The 16,455-nt window shown below is 43.4% G+C and overlaps 1 protein-coding gene across 2 annotated transcripts in view; it reads left to right on the top strand.

The window, feature by feature from the left end:
* OPHN1 (oligophrenin 1) overlaps positions 1 to 16,455 on the top strand; it is a 151,637-nt gene that overhangs the window by 115,221 nt on the left and 19,961 nt on the right. Inside the window, exons 19-20 of one of the 2 annotated variants that reach the window (XM_087727628.1) lie at positions 10,560 to 10,707; positions 13,767 to 14,078. In XM_087727628.1, coding sequence (XP_087583754.1) covers positions 10,560 to 10,707; positions 13,767 to 14,078 — 460 coding nt within the window. Of the gene's footprint in view, positions 1 to 10,559; positions 10,708 to 13,763; positions 14,079 to 16,455 lie in introns of both variants that reach the window. The other variant, XM_087727627.1, reaches the window with a different exon arrangement.

Raw genomic sequence — 16,455 nt, 5'->3', positions numbered from 1 at the left:
CTTTCCTTACTGCTTTCTTCTTTCCCCTGTCTCCTCCTCTCCCTTTCTTTTACTATTGTTGTAGGTGTCTCTTTCAAATCTCAGTTTATGTTTCCTTGCGATGGCATTTCCGGTAGCAGAAATTTTGAATAATTCGGAGAACCAGTAGCAGAATTTTTGAATAGTTTGAATGCCACCTGTGAATGGCCCCCAGAGTGTGGTAGGAATGGAGATTTTGCAGTATACGTCCCCTGCCACGCTCACCAAACCACGCCTACCAAGCCACACCACACTTACCAAGCCACGCCCATAGTACCGGTAGTAAAAAAAAAATGAATTTCACCACTGCTTTCAACAATATGTCCAGAGCTTTAAGATAGTTATCCACAGTTCTGTTCCCATTTAGTTGGCTCTAACAAAGGATCTCCCCAAGCATATGGGTATTTTCTCACAGATCAGCACATCTATTCTGTTTCACTTCTGGCTCTTCATTTAGAAGCATCTGTTGCTATCAAAAAGAGAAAAATTGATTTGAGTTATTTCTAATTCAAAAACTGGACATTCATTTCAGATTTTTGGACTTCTGAAAACATGGAACAAGGAGGAGACCAACAGCTGGTCTGCTGAGGCTGCCAGCTGCAGTCTTGGTTTTATAGAGGGAGGCTGGAGTTGAGCTGTAACTGGAAGTCCTTGATGGGATGCAGGGACCATAAATGGCGTTCAAGGCCAAGCAGGGTGGGTGACACAATTTTCCACTGAATTAAAATAACTCCAAAACAGCTATAACAGCAAAGTGCTTTATTTTCAGATAAGAGGGCCAAGCTTTGGCTTGGAAAGGTTTTCCACGATTTCTCTGTTTCACAGGAGATTCTAGCCAGCAGAGGGAGAAGAAAATCGTGTATCTGATCTCCAGAGTGAAGACTTTTAATTAAAAAAAGAGACTGTGTCTTTTTGGCCTTCAATTTCTGCTATGATAAGGTTAAGCTAGTAACATTTTATTAGGCTGGGTGATTGTTAAATGTACTTCTGAGGTTGATGTTTCAGCCGGCACCTAAGCAAACATTCCAAATGAATTTTTAAGCAGGGATGGTATATAACTTGTATGTGAATTATGAAGACTCAAAGGACGGAGGAAAATGTTCCCTGGTATGGATAATTATTGCTCTGGCAGCTTTAAACATGTACACTAAAATTAAAATTTAAAAACTAATCCCACAGGAAACAGTATCTGGCGTTACACAGACCTGGCCCTGTAAAGTGGAGATTAGATCAATATCACCTCTCTTATGAATCATATAAATATAACTTTTAATATAAATATGAGTTTGTGCTGCAAATTCAAAATGTCTGTGTCTGAGGGGGTGGTGGTGGTGAGATGTCACATGAATGGTTGCCCCTTGTCAGTCTGGATTTCAAGCTGGAAAAGTCTTTGTGATCTTGGTCATTTGGATTCTCATTAGTATCCAGGGAAGCAGAATTCTTCGTAGAATTCTTTGGTTCTATATTGGAAGTATCTTGGTTCAATAAATGGCACTATTTTTTGCATGTCCTGCTTATCTCCATAATACTATATTTTTGGAGCCCAATTAGTATGAAACCTACCCATGCATCCATGCACACAGTGGTGGGATTCAGCCAGTTGGCACCTATTCAGGAGAACCAGTTGTTAACTTTCTAAGCAGTTTGGAGAACCGGTGGTTGGAAGAAATCTCCTTTTGTTTTTTTCCACTTTACAGGGCTAATCCTGTAAGGAAGGCAAGAAGGAAACATTGTTGTTTCTAGCCTAATTTTTATTGCCCTGCTTACAGATACTGCCTCTCCGGTTAACATTGTACCAGCTAAGGTGAAGCATCCATCAGGCTGAGTGACGTTCAGTTGGCCACTCCCAAACGTTCACATGACCACAGAGTCCCGCCTACCCAGCTGGTCTTTAGGGCAGCAAACTTGTTAAGTTATTTGAATCCCACCACTGATGCTACATCACGGTTAAGTGTAAACCATGGTTTCAAGTGAGTTTCTATAAGGGAACAAAGGATTTGGTTTGAACTATAGGTAAACTAAGTTTAGTAAACTAAACTTATTTGAATTCCAGCACTGCATGCACACATTTAGAAACCGTTGCCTTTATTACCTGTATTGCAGTATTTAAATATTCGAGCTGAAGGGGATCTGAAATAACAGTAACAGAAATTTGTGGGAATGTCAAATGTTGGTTCAGCGACTGCAAGTCCAACAGATGTAGAGTTCAGTCATTTAAATCACAGCACCCTATTATCTCTGAATCAGAGAACTGTGATAAAATGTTATTGGTTTACTAAACTAGAAAGGGTTAACAATTCCTGAGTTGCAAGCTGCACTGGTTGCCAGTTTGTTTACTGAAGGGAGTCAAGGTGCTAATTATCATCCAAAGCCCTGAGTGGCTTCTAATCAGCTGGAACCAGACCTGGCTCCCTTCCATTAAGGCCTGTCCTCTACTGGGACTCAGGAAATGCCCCTTCTGCCCCAGCGTTTGCCCTCTGGAATGAGTCATCCCCCTCCCCAGAATCTCTGTGAGGCTGGATGGGGCTTGCTCCACTAAACATCAAATCTTGGTAGGATGCTTTCAGGCATCTAAGAGGTTCTCAGTATTGTTCTTCCTTCTTTTTCTTCTTTTTTTTTAGAATAGAATAGAATTCTTTATTGGCCAAGTGTGATTGGACACACAAGGAATTTATCTTCGGTGCATATTAGAATAGAATAGAATTGAATTGAATTCTTTATTGGCCAAGTGTGATTGGACACACAATGAATTTGTTGCTCTCAGTGTACATAAAAAGACAAGATACATTCATCAAGAATCCTAAGGTACAACACTTAATGATAGTCATATGGTACAAATAAGCAATCAGGATACAAGCAACGAAGTTACAGTCCTGCAGTCATAAGTGGGAGGAGATGGGTGATAGGGATGATGAGAAATAGTAATGCAGCCTTAGTGAATAATTTTGACAGTGGTGAGGGAATTATTTGTTTAGTAGAGTGATGTGGCGTTGGGGAAAAAAACTGTTCTTGTGTCTAGTTGTCTTGGTGTGCAGTGCCCTATGGCATCATTTTGAGGGTAGGAGTTGTAACAATTTATGTCCAGGATGTGAGGGGTCTGTAAATATTTTCACAGCCCTCTTTTTGATTTGTGCAGTGTGCAGGTCCTCAATGGAAGGCAGGTTGGCAGTCATTGTCTTTTCTGCAGTTCTGATTCTCCTCTGAAGTCTCTGTCTTTCTTGTTGGGTTGCAGAGCCAAACCAGACAGTTATGGAGGTGCAGATGACAGACTCAATGATTCCTCTGTAGAACTGAATCAGCAGCTCCTTGGGCAGTTTGAGCTTCCCGAGTTGGCGCAGAAAGAACATTCTTTGTTGTGCTTTTTTGATGATGTTTTTAATGTTAGGTGTCCATTTTAGGTCTTGGGATATGGTAGAACCTAGAAATTTGAAGGTCTCTACTGTTGATACTGTTCTCTATAGTTTGGTTTTGTTGGTCACTGTATTATACTTGCATAATTGAAGAGCCAAGGTGGCGCAGTGGTTAAATGCAGCACTGCAGGCTACTGCTAGATCAGCAGGTCAGCGGTTCAAATCTCACCGGCTCAGGGTTGACTCAGCCTTCCATCCTTCCGAGGTGGGTAAAATGAGGACCCAGATTGTTGGGGGCAATATGCTGACTCTCTGTAAACCGCTTAGAGAGGCCTGAAAGGCCTATGAAGCGGTATATAAGTCTACTGCTATTGCTATTACTGCTATATAATATTTCGAGGTGCTCCGGGTTGTTTGGAATCAAGTGGCATTGAATAGAATAGAATAAATACATGATGAATAAGTTGTAGTATTCCTATTGTGGATGTTATATAAAGAGAAAAGAGGTGGGAAATAAATCAAATAAAGGAGAGGCTTTCTTCAGCCATCCAATCATTCAATTGCAATAGATAATTTTCTTCTTTTTGCAAGTCAAAAAGTTTGTGACTTCTGGGTGGGGAAGGTGCCCAGCATGGAAAACCAAATCGCTTCTTTGTCCCAAATGCAGCATTCCTGATGTCAGAACCAATTAGAGATTTAGCAGCTGCTTTACTATATTTGGATTTGGTGCTCAAAAATTTGGAGCAAATGAAATTTGGGCAGTATTATTAAAATGCTCTGGCTGCCCAGTAATTCTGAAAGAAAACTTTGTGTTGTTGCCAGACACGGAAGGTATTTAATTTTGGCTGGAGAAAGGGGAGGAACAGCCGACCCCAAGATCCGTGTTGACAGCTTGTACGTATCCATTGCAGTCTTGGACACCAAAGTGGCAGTAAAAAGAGGGCAGGATGCATACAGTGAGCATTTGCTTAATGGATGGCATGAGGGGCCCCCTGTGTCTTTATGGTCCAGATGCCTCATCCTTAAAATGACCCTCAAAAGTGAGAACATATTTGCCATCTGTCATCACTTCTGGATAGCCTGGCAGGCCATCATGATCCATGGAAAAAATGGATCGCATTCATTTGGTCTGTCTGGTTCCATGGACTGTCCCTTTTGGTGATATCTTTTTTTTTTAAAAAAAAAGGGGGGATGAATTAATTGATTTATTAGAAGTTGCCTGATTTGACATGCTTCAAACCTCTTTGGAGGGGAGCAAGGGACCACTCTCATTACCCGGAGAAAAGTCCTCATCAGCTGCCTCCTGGGGTATATCCGTTAGTGGTAATCCGGCATGGATCGCCGAACCAGTAGTGAGGGCTGGCTGGCCATGCCCCCAAACTGACTCGCTCTGATGCTCAACCTGCCTCGTCTTCACCACGTGCATCCACACAACTGCCTCCTAGAGCCTACACACAGGTAAGCAGCATGGGCTGCTCAGGGAGTCCCAAGGCTTCACAACCATCTTCTCCTAAGTGGGATTGAGCCTCCCCACCTCCTCAATGCATGGAGGCAGGAGGCAGTAGTTTTATTTGTGAGCTCCGGGCGGGTGGGTGAGCAGCCAACAAGCATTCCAGGACCTGCCAACTGCCTCTAATCTGCAGTTTACTCATGAGCAAGTTTACTCATACGCAGGGTGCTTGGCTGCTCCCCCCCCTCCCTCCCCCTGAGCTCACAGGCAGCAAACAAAACCATACATTCTTCGGATCCCCCAGCTCTCCTGTGTTCAGCTCAGTGCGGGTTGCTGCTTTGGCCTTTAAAAAAAAAATTACAACATATTTTATTTCCCATCTCCAATCTGAAACATAAACTTTCCAAGCCACGCCCACAAAATAAGCCTCACCAACAGAACCAGTAGTAAAAAAATTTGAAACCCACCCCTGGGTGTATCTGCTTCAACCTGGCTGTAAAAGTTAGGACCCTTGCCCTGTCCAACCAGATGATTTCAGAAAAGCTACCTGTCAACATGCCTAATGGTAGTTGAATGAAGGAACTATCCAGAAGCAACCAGCACGGGACATTTTTCTGTTACTAGAACCTGTTCTTCTTTGTGTCCAGGGGCTTCCTATGGATCCATGTGAACAGCCAAGGGCTTTTTCACATGTGAGAAAAAGAAGATATGAAAGATGCAGGAAGTCCTCTACAGAATTCCACATTTGTTCAGTCCCTGAACCATGTGGAAGATTCATTCCTCCGGGAGAAAAGGCATCTGGGTTCATTGTTTCCATTGGGGATACAAAAGTAATAGAATCCTAGGGCTGGAAGGGACCTTGGAGGTCTTCTAGTCCAACTCCCTGCCCATGGCAGGGAACCTTATACATATAAGACAAATGGTTGTCCAGTCTTTTCTTTAAAACCACCAGCAATGGAGCACCTATGACTCCAGGAGACAAAGGGTCTCATTTTTAAATTGTTCTCACTATCAGAATAACAGAGATGGAGGGGACCTTTGAGTTCTTGTAAGTTTATGTTCATGTCAAGAAGCTTCTCCTTAATTCCAGGTTGGGTTTCCTCTGATAGCTTCCACACATTGCTTCTTGTCCTACCCTCAGGTGCTTTTGGAGAATGAGTCAGCCACCATTTCTTTGTGGCAACCCTTCATGTGCTGGAGGACAACTATCATGTCATCCCTTCATTCTTCTTTTTGTTAAGCTGGATAAGCTAAATTCCCTTAACTTTTCCTTGGCACATTTTTGGGTATTGTGGTGGCCAGAATGAGATGCAGTATTCCAAGTGTGGCCTCACTAGTCCAGCACAGAGTGGTACTTTCACTTCTCATGATCTGGATGCTATCCCTATAGTGATGCAGCTTAGGACTGCATTGGCTTTTTTGGCAGCTGCAGTGATTAAGTGATTATCCAGTAGGTTAAGTGATTGCCTGTTGGATTCCAGGATCCATCTCACAGTTAATACTGTTGAGCCAGGTGACACCTATTTTGTACCTGTGAATTTGGCGTTTCTTTCCTAAGTTTATATCTTGACCTTATCTTCTAAATCTTAGCGCTTTCTCCCAGCTTATTGCCACCTGCAAATTTGATGAGCTCCCCTTCTATCCTCTCATCTAAGTCATTTATGAAGTTGTTGAGGAGTATTGGGCCTAAGACAGAACCCTGTGGTACCCCATTTCATGCTTCCCTACATGTTGATGTTGTTCTGTTGAAGACTACACACTGGGTATGGCTGGTCAGCCAGTTACAAATCCATCTGAGGTCTGTCTGTCTATCCCACATTGTTATTGTATAGAATAAATGTTCTGCACCAATCAGAAGCAACACTACTGAAAGACACAAACATATGTACTTAATTAATGTGGCTGGACCACAAACTCTTGAAAATTGTTTTGGAAACAATCTTAGTTGTTTCTTTCCATGAGAGAAGATTTTAAAAATCATCACATCACGTTTACACAATATATTTTTCACTTCTCCAGTTTAAATTAGAGCAGAACGTGGTGGAAGTTTTCTCTCTTTCTTTTACTGAAAGGTCAGATATCCAGATTGGGGAAAAAATTCCTGGGTACCATTTTATTTGTTTTATGACAAATTGAAAGTTGGCCGACAAAACTAAGTAATCTGGTATTGCAAAAGTCTTTCTCGCTAACCTGGAACAAAACTTTAATGTCATTTTAATGCATTTTCCAGACAATGGCTATTTTTAAATGTATCAACCATCCAACAATACTTTTCTATTCTAATTTGTGAGGCCACATTTTGAGGGAAATGGCAAACCACAGATGGCCACACCCCAGAATTCTCCTCCTCTTCTGCAGCACCAAAAAGAAGCATGGAGAGCCACCGAAACATTTAATGCATACAATGCCAAATTAAGGGAGCCATTGGAGGTCAAAGCATCGTAAACCAGGAGACCATGAGCTCTAATCCTGCCTTAGATCCAAAGCCAGCTGGGAGGCCTTGGACCAGCCACTCTCTCTCAGCCCTAGGAAGGAGAAGGCAATGGCAAACAAATTTCCAGAATATTGCCAAGCTGCAAGGAACCCAACTAAAAATGCCAAACTAGAGAGTTCCCTCAACACTGTGATTAAAAACACCGGATTAGAAACCAGAATACCATGTAGTCAAGTTTTGTCATTCAGTTTTGGTCACCACGGTGTAAAAAAGATGTTAAGACTCTAGAAATTGCACAGAGAAGAGCAACAAAGATGATAAGGGGACTGGAGGATAAAACATATGAACAACAGTTGCAGGAACTAGGTATGTCTAGTTTAATGAAAAGAAGAACTAGGGGAGACATGATAGCAGTGTTCCAATATCTCAGGGTAGCCACAAAGAAGAGGGAGTTAAACTATTTTCCAAAGCACCTGACGGCAGAACTAGAAGCAATGGGAGGAAACTAATCAAGGAGAAAACTAACCTAGAACTGAGAAATTTCTTGACAGAACAATTAAGCCATGGAATGGCTTTCCTCCAGAAGTTGTGAATGCTCCAACACTGGAAGTTTTTAAGATGTTGGATAACCATTTGTCTGAAGTGGTGTAGGATTTCCTGCCTGAGCAGGGGGTTGGACTAGAAGACCTCTAAGGTCCCTTCCAACTCTGTTATTCTATTCTATTCTAAGTCTTGCTTAAGCATAAAGCCTAATGGATCACTTTGGGCTGATCCTTTTCTTGCAGCCCTCAGAGAAGGAGGGAAGTCTCTATCAAAAGAAAATGTGCGGAGAAAATTGGATGGGCTTGTCCAGACAATTGTCAGAAATCAATACTGACTCAGAAGCAGAAGATGAGAGGGAGGAGGGGAAGGAAGGAAGGCAGGCAAGAAAGCAGGAAGGAAAAGGGCAAACTGAAATTTGATGTTCTGCCTGAGCATACCTGAGATATATAAAGGGATTTAAATACTGGAACAAAGTAAACAAAAATACACCAATTCCAAATGCTGCTTTCTGCAAATAAAAGTGTTTCTCAAGTGTTTTCTAACTGTTCATCATGACTTCATCAGACTGGATAGATCTGCAAAAGGCTAGTAATGTATAATTAAAAGATTTTGTTGACAGTCATTTTAGCTTGGATGTCACATCAAAAATAATAAATGTACTTTTTTGCGTAATTTAACAACAGTAATGTTTTTTTGGGATCATCTGCCTGCATAACTCCCTCATTTGCAGTCTTTTGTTGTTGTAAAGGGTGGGTTTTCAAAATGTGTGGGAAAGGCCAGCTGACAAAGACTCAAACACTCCCCCCCCCCAAAAAAAAAGAATAAAAGGGAGTTTGGTTCTTCCTGGCTGGGAGTTCTAAAGAGTTTCCTTTGGCTGGCTTTGCCTTGGGCATCTTTTTCCCATCTGGGTTGCAGTCTCACAATTGTGTAATCTGGCAGAAGTTCAGCAGGTGAAGTTGTTCTCATCTTGGTGCCTCCATCCTGAGACTGGGTTCCAGCTTCTGTTAGTGCTGGTTCACTCAGGGATGCGCTTGATACGCATTCACACTTGATGAGTGCAATGCGCACAATGAGCTCATGTGCAGTAGTAAAAAAAATTGCGTCTGCGCATGCGCAGAAGCAAAAACAAGATGGTGCCGCCTATGATGCTGCTGATAGAACCAGTTCATGGGTGTGGCTGGCCAAGTTACTACCTACTCAGCCGAACTGTTAGGAACCCACCTCTGGACTGCAACTCTTGCAGCAATTTGCTCTCTCTTCTTGCTTCTGGGGACAGAGGTAGACAGTAGCTTTCGGGCACACCAGATTGCAACAGGATCCCTTCCTTTTGTTCCTGCAACTCCAGAATCATATCTCGCAGAGAGTTGCAAGGGTCCTCAGAATCTTATCTCGTAGAATTGCAAGGGTCCCCTAATCCAATCTTCTGCAATCTCCAGGAAACTCAATTCGGGGACAGAGCTCTTCAATCTTGCATCTTCCAAATATGTTGGTGCTTGAGTTCCATAATCCTCAGCTACTTTGTTGATTATGATTCGTGGAGAGCACAGGGCCTGCAGTCGAAGGGGGAAACTTTGGTTTCCCTGTGTCTCATCCAAAGAGGCTAGTATGGTTTGAATTTGTGGCAAAGACTCTGGTGGAGTTTGCCACTGAAAAGTAGGAAATTGGACAGTGATAATGACTGTGAATATTTATGAAATCAAGCCTCAGGTGTGGGGAAAGTGATAGAGGTTTAATGCCTCGTGTGACACTAGATGTTGTATTCCTTCTCACAATACCAAGAATTCCAATTGGAAGAAGTGCTGATGATTAAGGGTAAAGGTTCTCCTCACACATATATGCTAGTCCTTCCTGACTTTAAGGGGCAGTGCTCATCTCCGTTTCAAAGCCTAAGAACTGGGGAACATCTCCATGTTCATGTGGCCGGCATGACTCAATGCCGAAGGTGCATGGAACGCTGATACTTTCCCACCAAGGGTGGTTCCTATTTTTCAACTTGCATTTTTTACATGTTTTCAAACTGTTAGGTTGGCAGAAGCTGGGACAAGTAACGGGAGCTCACTCCATTATGCTGCACTAGGGATTCGAACCACTGAATTACTGACCTTTCTGATCTATAAGCTCAGTGTCGTAGCCACTGAGCCTTGCTACCAATTAAAATGGCTTTAAAGGGGGGTTGAAAGAATCTGTGAGGGTAGTTGCTGGGATCAGCAATGGGTTACAGCTCTATTTTCTTGTTAGTGGCCTTCTTGGGAATTGGCCCTGCAGGAGTCCAAGCTGAACGAACCTTCTTTCTGATCCATCAGACACTTTCAGAAAACTTTCAATTGCTTCTAAACGTATTCTCCCATCAAGATCATCCTGCTCAGTCACTGAAACAGTTATCACATCATTAGATGTGGGTTGTCTCTCACACAATTCTGTAACATGTTTCCCTGAAAATAAGACAGGGTCTTATTTTCTTTTGACCCCTGAAATACGTGATTGACCTTATTTTTGAGGAGGTCTAATTATTTTTGGGATGCAGGAGGCAGCAAGCGTGGTCACCTCATGGCTGCTGCTGTGTTGCAATATTTTCAGGGATGGCTTATTTTCAGGGGAGGGCTTATTTTAGCACATGTACTCAAAAGCCCAATTGGGCTTATTATCCGAGGAGGCCTTATTTTTTAGGGAAACAGGGTATATAGTAGCTTGTAATCTCTCTGCTGCATAAGAGAGCAGGAAAAAGGTTAAAGTAATCATTTTTTAATTACTTTTTCCCTTATAGATCTATTCGGGGCCTCCTGAAGACAATGCTGCACCCCCTATCCCACCTCCTCGGGTAGCCACTCGAAGGCATAAGCCCATCACCATTTCCAAGCGCCCCCTGAGAGAGAGACCCCTCTTCTTTGGAGGGTCTATGGAAGAAAGCGAAGGTGGGTTCTCTTGTTCCTCATAGCACAAACCCATCAGTAGAGGTTGGCGCTTCATTAGGGTCAGGTTCTAATGGTGCTCGGCCAAGGGATGAATGCCATTATCTTTCCTGATGTGTCAAACAAAGTCTGGAATTTTTAGAGCAATAGAAGAGAAATTAAGCCTGGTGTTAATTTGCAACAGTTGTTGAAAGGGAAATGGTCACCGCAGTCTCCCTGACAAAAAGTTTTTGGAACTTTGAAGCAGTGATGAACTCTGGTTTCTCGCACAACAGATCAAAACCGTTGCTGCCATGATTTCACCATAAGGCTAGAGGACATTGATCTTGCTGGCTTGCCTAGACTTTGGGTTTGTGGCAATGATGAGATGGGAAACTGAATGCCTGGACGCCTATGTTGTCTTGGTTTGCCCTTGGAACAAAGAGATCTGGGATCCGGGTTTTTGTTCTGACCTAGACTTCCTTGCAGTAAAAAGCACATGCTTAGTCCCCAAAACCCTTTTTTTTTATTTCAAAGGCTGTGAATTATGTTCATTCATAGCCCATAATGAGTCCCAAATAATTGAAAAGGGTCCTACAGTAGGCTGCCAAAGTCCTTCGGGGTAAGGCTGATAAGCACCCACCTTTATCTTCTTTGAAATGCTGCCAAAGACTTAATTGGCAATTAGCTTGGCCAGGCCACATAGAGCAAAGAGTCAAAACGGAGCTTCAGTTGGTAAACTGACCAGCATGAACCAAGTTGCTTCCTGCAAAGGCTCACTTGTCTTTGCTCCTCCTTTATGTCCTATGGGAGGAGCCAATCACCTCCAAGCCTTACTCCCAAGTCATCCCTTCTGTCCTAACTGTTCTTGCCTTCTGGCAGCTCTGTGCATGTGTGCACTGGAAACAGGAGGAGCCTGTTTCTCTGCCTCGCTGCTGTCCAACTCTGGAGACTCCAGAGGCAGCACGTAACTCCCAGATGGCCCTGGCCCCCTCTCTGCCTTCGTCCGAGCCTTCCCCAGACTCCAGGACTGGCCCATGTTCCTCCCCAACCTCCTCATTGTCCGACTCTGCTGTCAGCTGTGCAGGCCGCTAGCAGACCACAACAGATTTAACGCCTTGTTAATTTCCAGCACTTGGTATGAGGATTGTTCTGTTCTTCTGGGATTCTCTAGCACGAAAATACGGCAGCAACCAGTAACCACTTGAATTGTCACTTTGCAAAAGGAACTGGAGATTTCCAATCTGAGCCTCTTTTCCTGACCAAGCCCGTACTTTCTGTTCTTCCAACACTCAAGTATTTCAAAGGCCCATTAGCTCCTTCAGAAGTTTGAAGTTGTAGGAGAACATTGTCCTCAGGGTGAATTGGGGAGGTGCTTGGAATAATCACGCTGACAGCCAGCACGGGTTTGTGCTGCAGTTTTGCTAGCGGAAGAGGGAAGAGAGCCAGAACATGCAAGGGTCTTAAACATCACGCGTACAAGAGTTGGGCATTGCAATACCTGCACTCTGGGATGGGCTCCGAGGGTAATTGAAGTCCATGATCCTGCTCGCTGAGGTAAGCTCACCCAGAACAACCTAGGGTTGAGATGAGGCAGCCTTTCAGAAGTGTGATGGCTCTCCCTTCAGCCTACTGAATTGGGCAGAAATGAATTTGAACTCATACCTTCTTCCTTCCTGGCAGCAGCTTCTGAAAACCATCTCCTCCAATCTTACTAACAGTGCAAAGGGCATATTGCCATCATCCGAGAGCTCAATGAAAGCATGTCCTGAAGCCCCCAAGCCCTATAAATATATTTACCAATAGCACTTGCATTTATATACTGCTTCACAGTGCTTTTAAAGCCCTCTCCAAGCAGTTTACAGAGTCAGCCTATTGCCCCCAACAATCTGGGTCCTCATTTTACCCACCTCCAAAGGATGGAAGGCTGAGTCAACCCTGAGCCTGTTGAGATTTCAATGCCGAACTGCAGTTAGCTGAAATAGCCTGCAGTACTGCCCTCTAACCACTGCGCCACCTCGGCTCTTAAATTTCCTATCTATTACAGTCATTCTTGCTGTTCCTTATACTAATACTAATTATGAGATTTATATATTTGGAGAAAATATTTAAGGAGTCCTTTTTAACACTTTATAGGAAAATCTATTTCTGTGGCAATATTTGTGTAGAAGTTTTTTGGGTGGATTTATTTTAGGGGATTGAAAGGTGGACATTCTTTCAGCCCCCCGCCTTCCCCAAAATCTTTATTGCCCCTGCTGACTTGGCCCTCTTCTCCTGGAAATAGACTGTTCATGTATGAACTGTAGGCTCAGAAAAGGTTCCTGGTGGCCAGAATTCTTTGAGTTGGGTTTTCTCTTTCAACTTGTCAGCCGAATAGCTGAGAGTTAGTATCCAGGTTCAGTGGAAAATATCAGATGCAATCAGGAGAGATGGACAGGTTAATAAGATAAAGTTGCAGAGACATCAGATGAAAAATCAAGAAATTTACTATCAGCTAGATTTCATAATGTCAGTGTGGGAAAGTGCAGCTTCCATTGTTTTCTTTGCAGAGGCTTCCCTCCATTTCTGACTTGCCTGGATGCCCTAAGATGGTGCTGGCTAACCTTTTTCTCCACGCGTGCCAAAAGCGTGCATGCCCACACCCATAATGCAATGCCCCCTGTGCATGCACGCATGACCCCCTGTGCTCCCCCACCCCATCACACATGTGCGTGATCCCCTTCCGTGCCCCGTTTGGGGCCTAGCAGACCTCCCTGAAGCCTCCTGTAACCCAAAATGGGATGCAGAGGGGAGTGCTGCACCCTCCCTATGCTCCCCCTGCCCCCCCATGTATGTGCACACAACCCCCCTCCCTTGCACATGTGCACCTGACCCCCCTGTGCATGCACGCATCTTCCACTTGCCAGGAGAGACCCGGAAATCAGCTTGCTGGTGGGAGGTGCATACACATGCATGGTGGAGCTGAGCTGGGCAACGGCTCATGTACCCACAGAGAAAACTCTGCATGCCACCTGTGGCACACGTGCCATAGGTTCACCATCACAGCCCTAAGAACTGACCATCTGTTGTTTTTGCTCTAGAAGAGGACAGCTGTGACCGGACCCCGAATGGCGTAATAGCTGCCATCAGCCCTGATGTTCCGAAACCACTCCAGCGTAGTCGACTGCAGAGGCCGGGAGAGCCTGATCCAGGAAGGCCCAGCCCAGACAACCGTGGAACTGGGGAACCCTGTGCAGAGGTGGATGTAGGAAGACTGGTGACCAGGCTCCAAGAAGGAGGAGCCAAACTCTCCAGTAAATCTGCCAACAGCCTCGGGCCAACTCCCAATTCCCTGAAGGCCTCCAGCCTACACCCCAAGAAGCCTGCTTCAAGGCCTGGGGCTGGCTGCAAAGAAGGTGAGCCTAGTCGTGGGATTCAAATCATTTAACAACCGGTTCTCTGCCCTAATGTCCGTCTGGGAATGTGCGGCTGGGTGGTCATGTGATTGGGTGGGCATGTCCAGGGTGGGCATGACACGGGACTCGTGTGGTGCTAAGGCAGGACTTCCCTGAAACGCTCCCTTACTCTCATTATACAGGTAGTCCTCCAGATACAAATGTCATAGAGTTTGCCAATTACATTTCTACCCCGATTTGTTTGATTGAATCACATTAAATGAACATGATCACTCCCTGCTTTCCCCAATGCATTTGTTAATCGAATACGCACAAGAGGTATCTCAGGCTGGGGAACAGCATGTGGGGCCTAGACCATCCAAGGCAATGGTGGGTTTCAAATTTTTTAGAACCCCTTCTGTAGGTGTGGCCTGCTTTGTGGGAGTGGCTTGCCGGCCATGTGACCGGGTGGGCATGGCCAACTTGTAAAATGTGGTGAAACTCACTTAACAACGCTCTTGCTTAGCAACCAAAATGTTGGCTCAGAAACTCTGGCATTTGAAGCATGCAAGTCTTAAAGCTGTCAAGTTACAAGGCCCTTGCACCCCTAACCCTTTAGAAAAAAAAACCCAGGGGTGTTCAAACTTGACAGCTTTAAGACTTGTGGACTTCAACTCCCAGAATTCCTCCTCTCGCTCTTCATCTTGATGTGCGAACGGACAGGGGGAGAGAGCTAGAACTGATTCTAAACGGCACTGTAGATTTGTGGAACCTCTTCTATAGAAGAGGTTAGAACTGGCAGGAACCCACCCCTGATCCAAGGCCTCCCCCAATCCACTGAGATACCTCATGCTCCCCTGGGGTCTCCACAATTGCTTACCCCACCCCTCCCTGCTGGCTCTCCACAAACTGGACCTGCTTTGCTAACATCTCAGATTCCATTTACTCCTTCCTACTCCATTTCCCATGGATTACTTTCCCTTTTCTTGCTGTAATGGTATAATTTTTACTGATATCTAGTCTGTTAATATAACTAAATAAGCCATTATGCACTTGAAGCATTGTGAAATGCAACCTGATCAGAAACAAGAAATTTAACAAGCCTAACGTACAATGCTTGATAGTAGCATCATAAAAAGACTTTTCCATGAAATGTTTAAACAATCCGAATTTTTAAATCTGGCAATCTTATGTCAAAATTGTCTAAAATGATATGAGTACCTTTGAAACGTTGAATTCTATTACATGGATTTCAAGAACTATAAGATGACAAAACTGCATTACTTTGTTCAGTGAAGTCTCATTCTAACATTAGCAAAAGGTTTCTCACAGATTCTCAAGCAAATATAAAAACTTGCTGGATTTGTGATTACCCCCCCCCCCCCCCTATATTGGAATCTGTTCTTCTGCTAATGGAAGCAGCTATCTGTTAACATAGGTATCTTCTACAATTTTAGCAAGTACCTGTATATATTTTGTATTTTAATGTCATTGGTTTTTACTGCTTTTTACCATGATAATAAGACCACGTTAGAGGCCATTCATTATATAGCTGTGGGGATTTCGCTCCTTTAGGAATTCTGTTGTCCTTTTTTCTGCTTCCATTATGTTGTTCTAAATAGACTAATTATTAAGAAAAATCAGTTAAGGAGTAGAGCTTTAGAGGATGGGGAGAAAGGAGCTACTCTGAAGAAACAGATTGATTCTCAATGAATATTCACTTTTCCTTTGTCAAAACAAAAATGTACAGTTTGCTGCAAAAATCAAAGGATGGACATAAATGATTTAGTTACAAATCAGGCACATTTTAAACATATAGTTCTTTTATATTTTTTTAAACATAACCTTAATAGGTTACATTCATGCTAACTGAATTACCTTTGCTTCCCACTGAAAATAATGGAAATGTTTGCCCAGTGAGTCTTTCATCCTTTGAATTAGAATCACAGCTGGGAGATTAACTAATTAATTATTTGTTCACTTTTTCAATCATTTTGTTTAGTTTCAATTCTAGCATATAGTTATTTTTAAGAGAGTTAGGAAATCACATTGTGGTAGGATCGTTTTATTTAATGCAGGGATATAGACAATATTATGGGATATGGAAAACGACAATATAATTCCTCATTTTAAGTCTGAAATCCCCCCAAATAAGCATTGTAGCTATACAGTATGTGCCCTTGCTCAAAAAAAAAAAGAAAGAAAAAAGGGCTGAGCAATCCTAGGGCAGTTGGAAAATATAAAGCCATAAGAAGACCATGAAACCAAACAGGGGTACCATCTTTATGAATGGAAAGAAGGATGTGTGTGTGTGAGAGAGAGGGGGAGAGGGAGAGAGAGACAGAATAGCAGTCTTCCAATATTTGAGGGGCTGCCACAAAAAAGAGGTGGGTTAATG

This window comes from Thamnophis sirtalis, unplaced genomic scaffold (assembly GCF_051295495.1).
Source record: "Thamnophis sirtalis isolate CommonGarterSnake01/CBP01778 unplaced genomic scaffold, rThaSir2_p1.2 scaffold_13, whole genome shotgun sequence".
In the NCBI taxonomy this organism is placed as follows: Eukaryota; Metazoa; Chordata; class Lepidosauria; order Squamata; family Natricidae; genus Thamnophis; species Thamnophis sirtalis.
The sequence above is the reverse complement of the archived record's forward strand: the minus strand, read 5'-3'. Positions and strand labels throughout refer to the sequence as shown.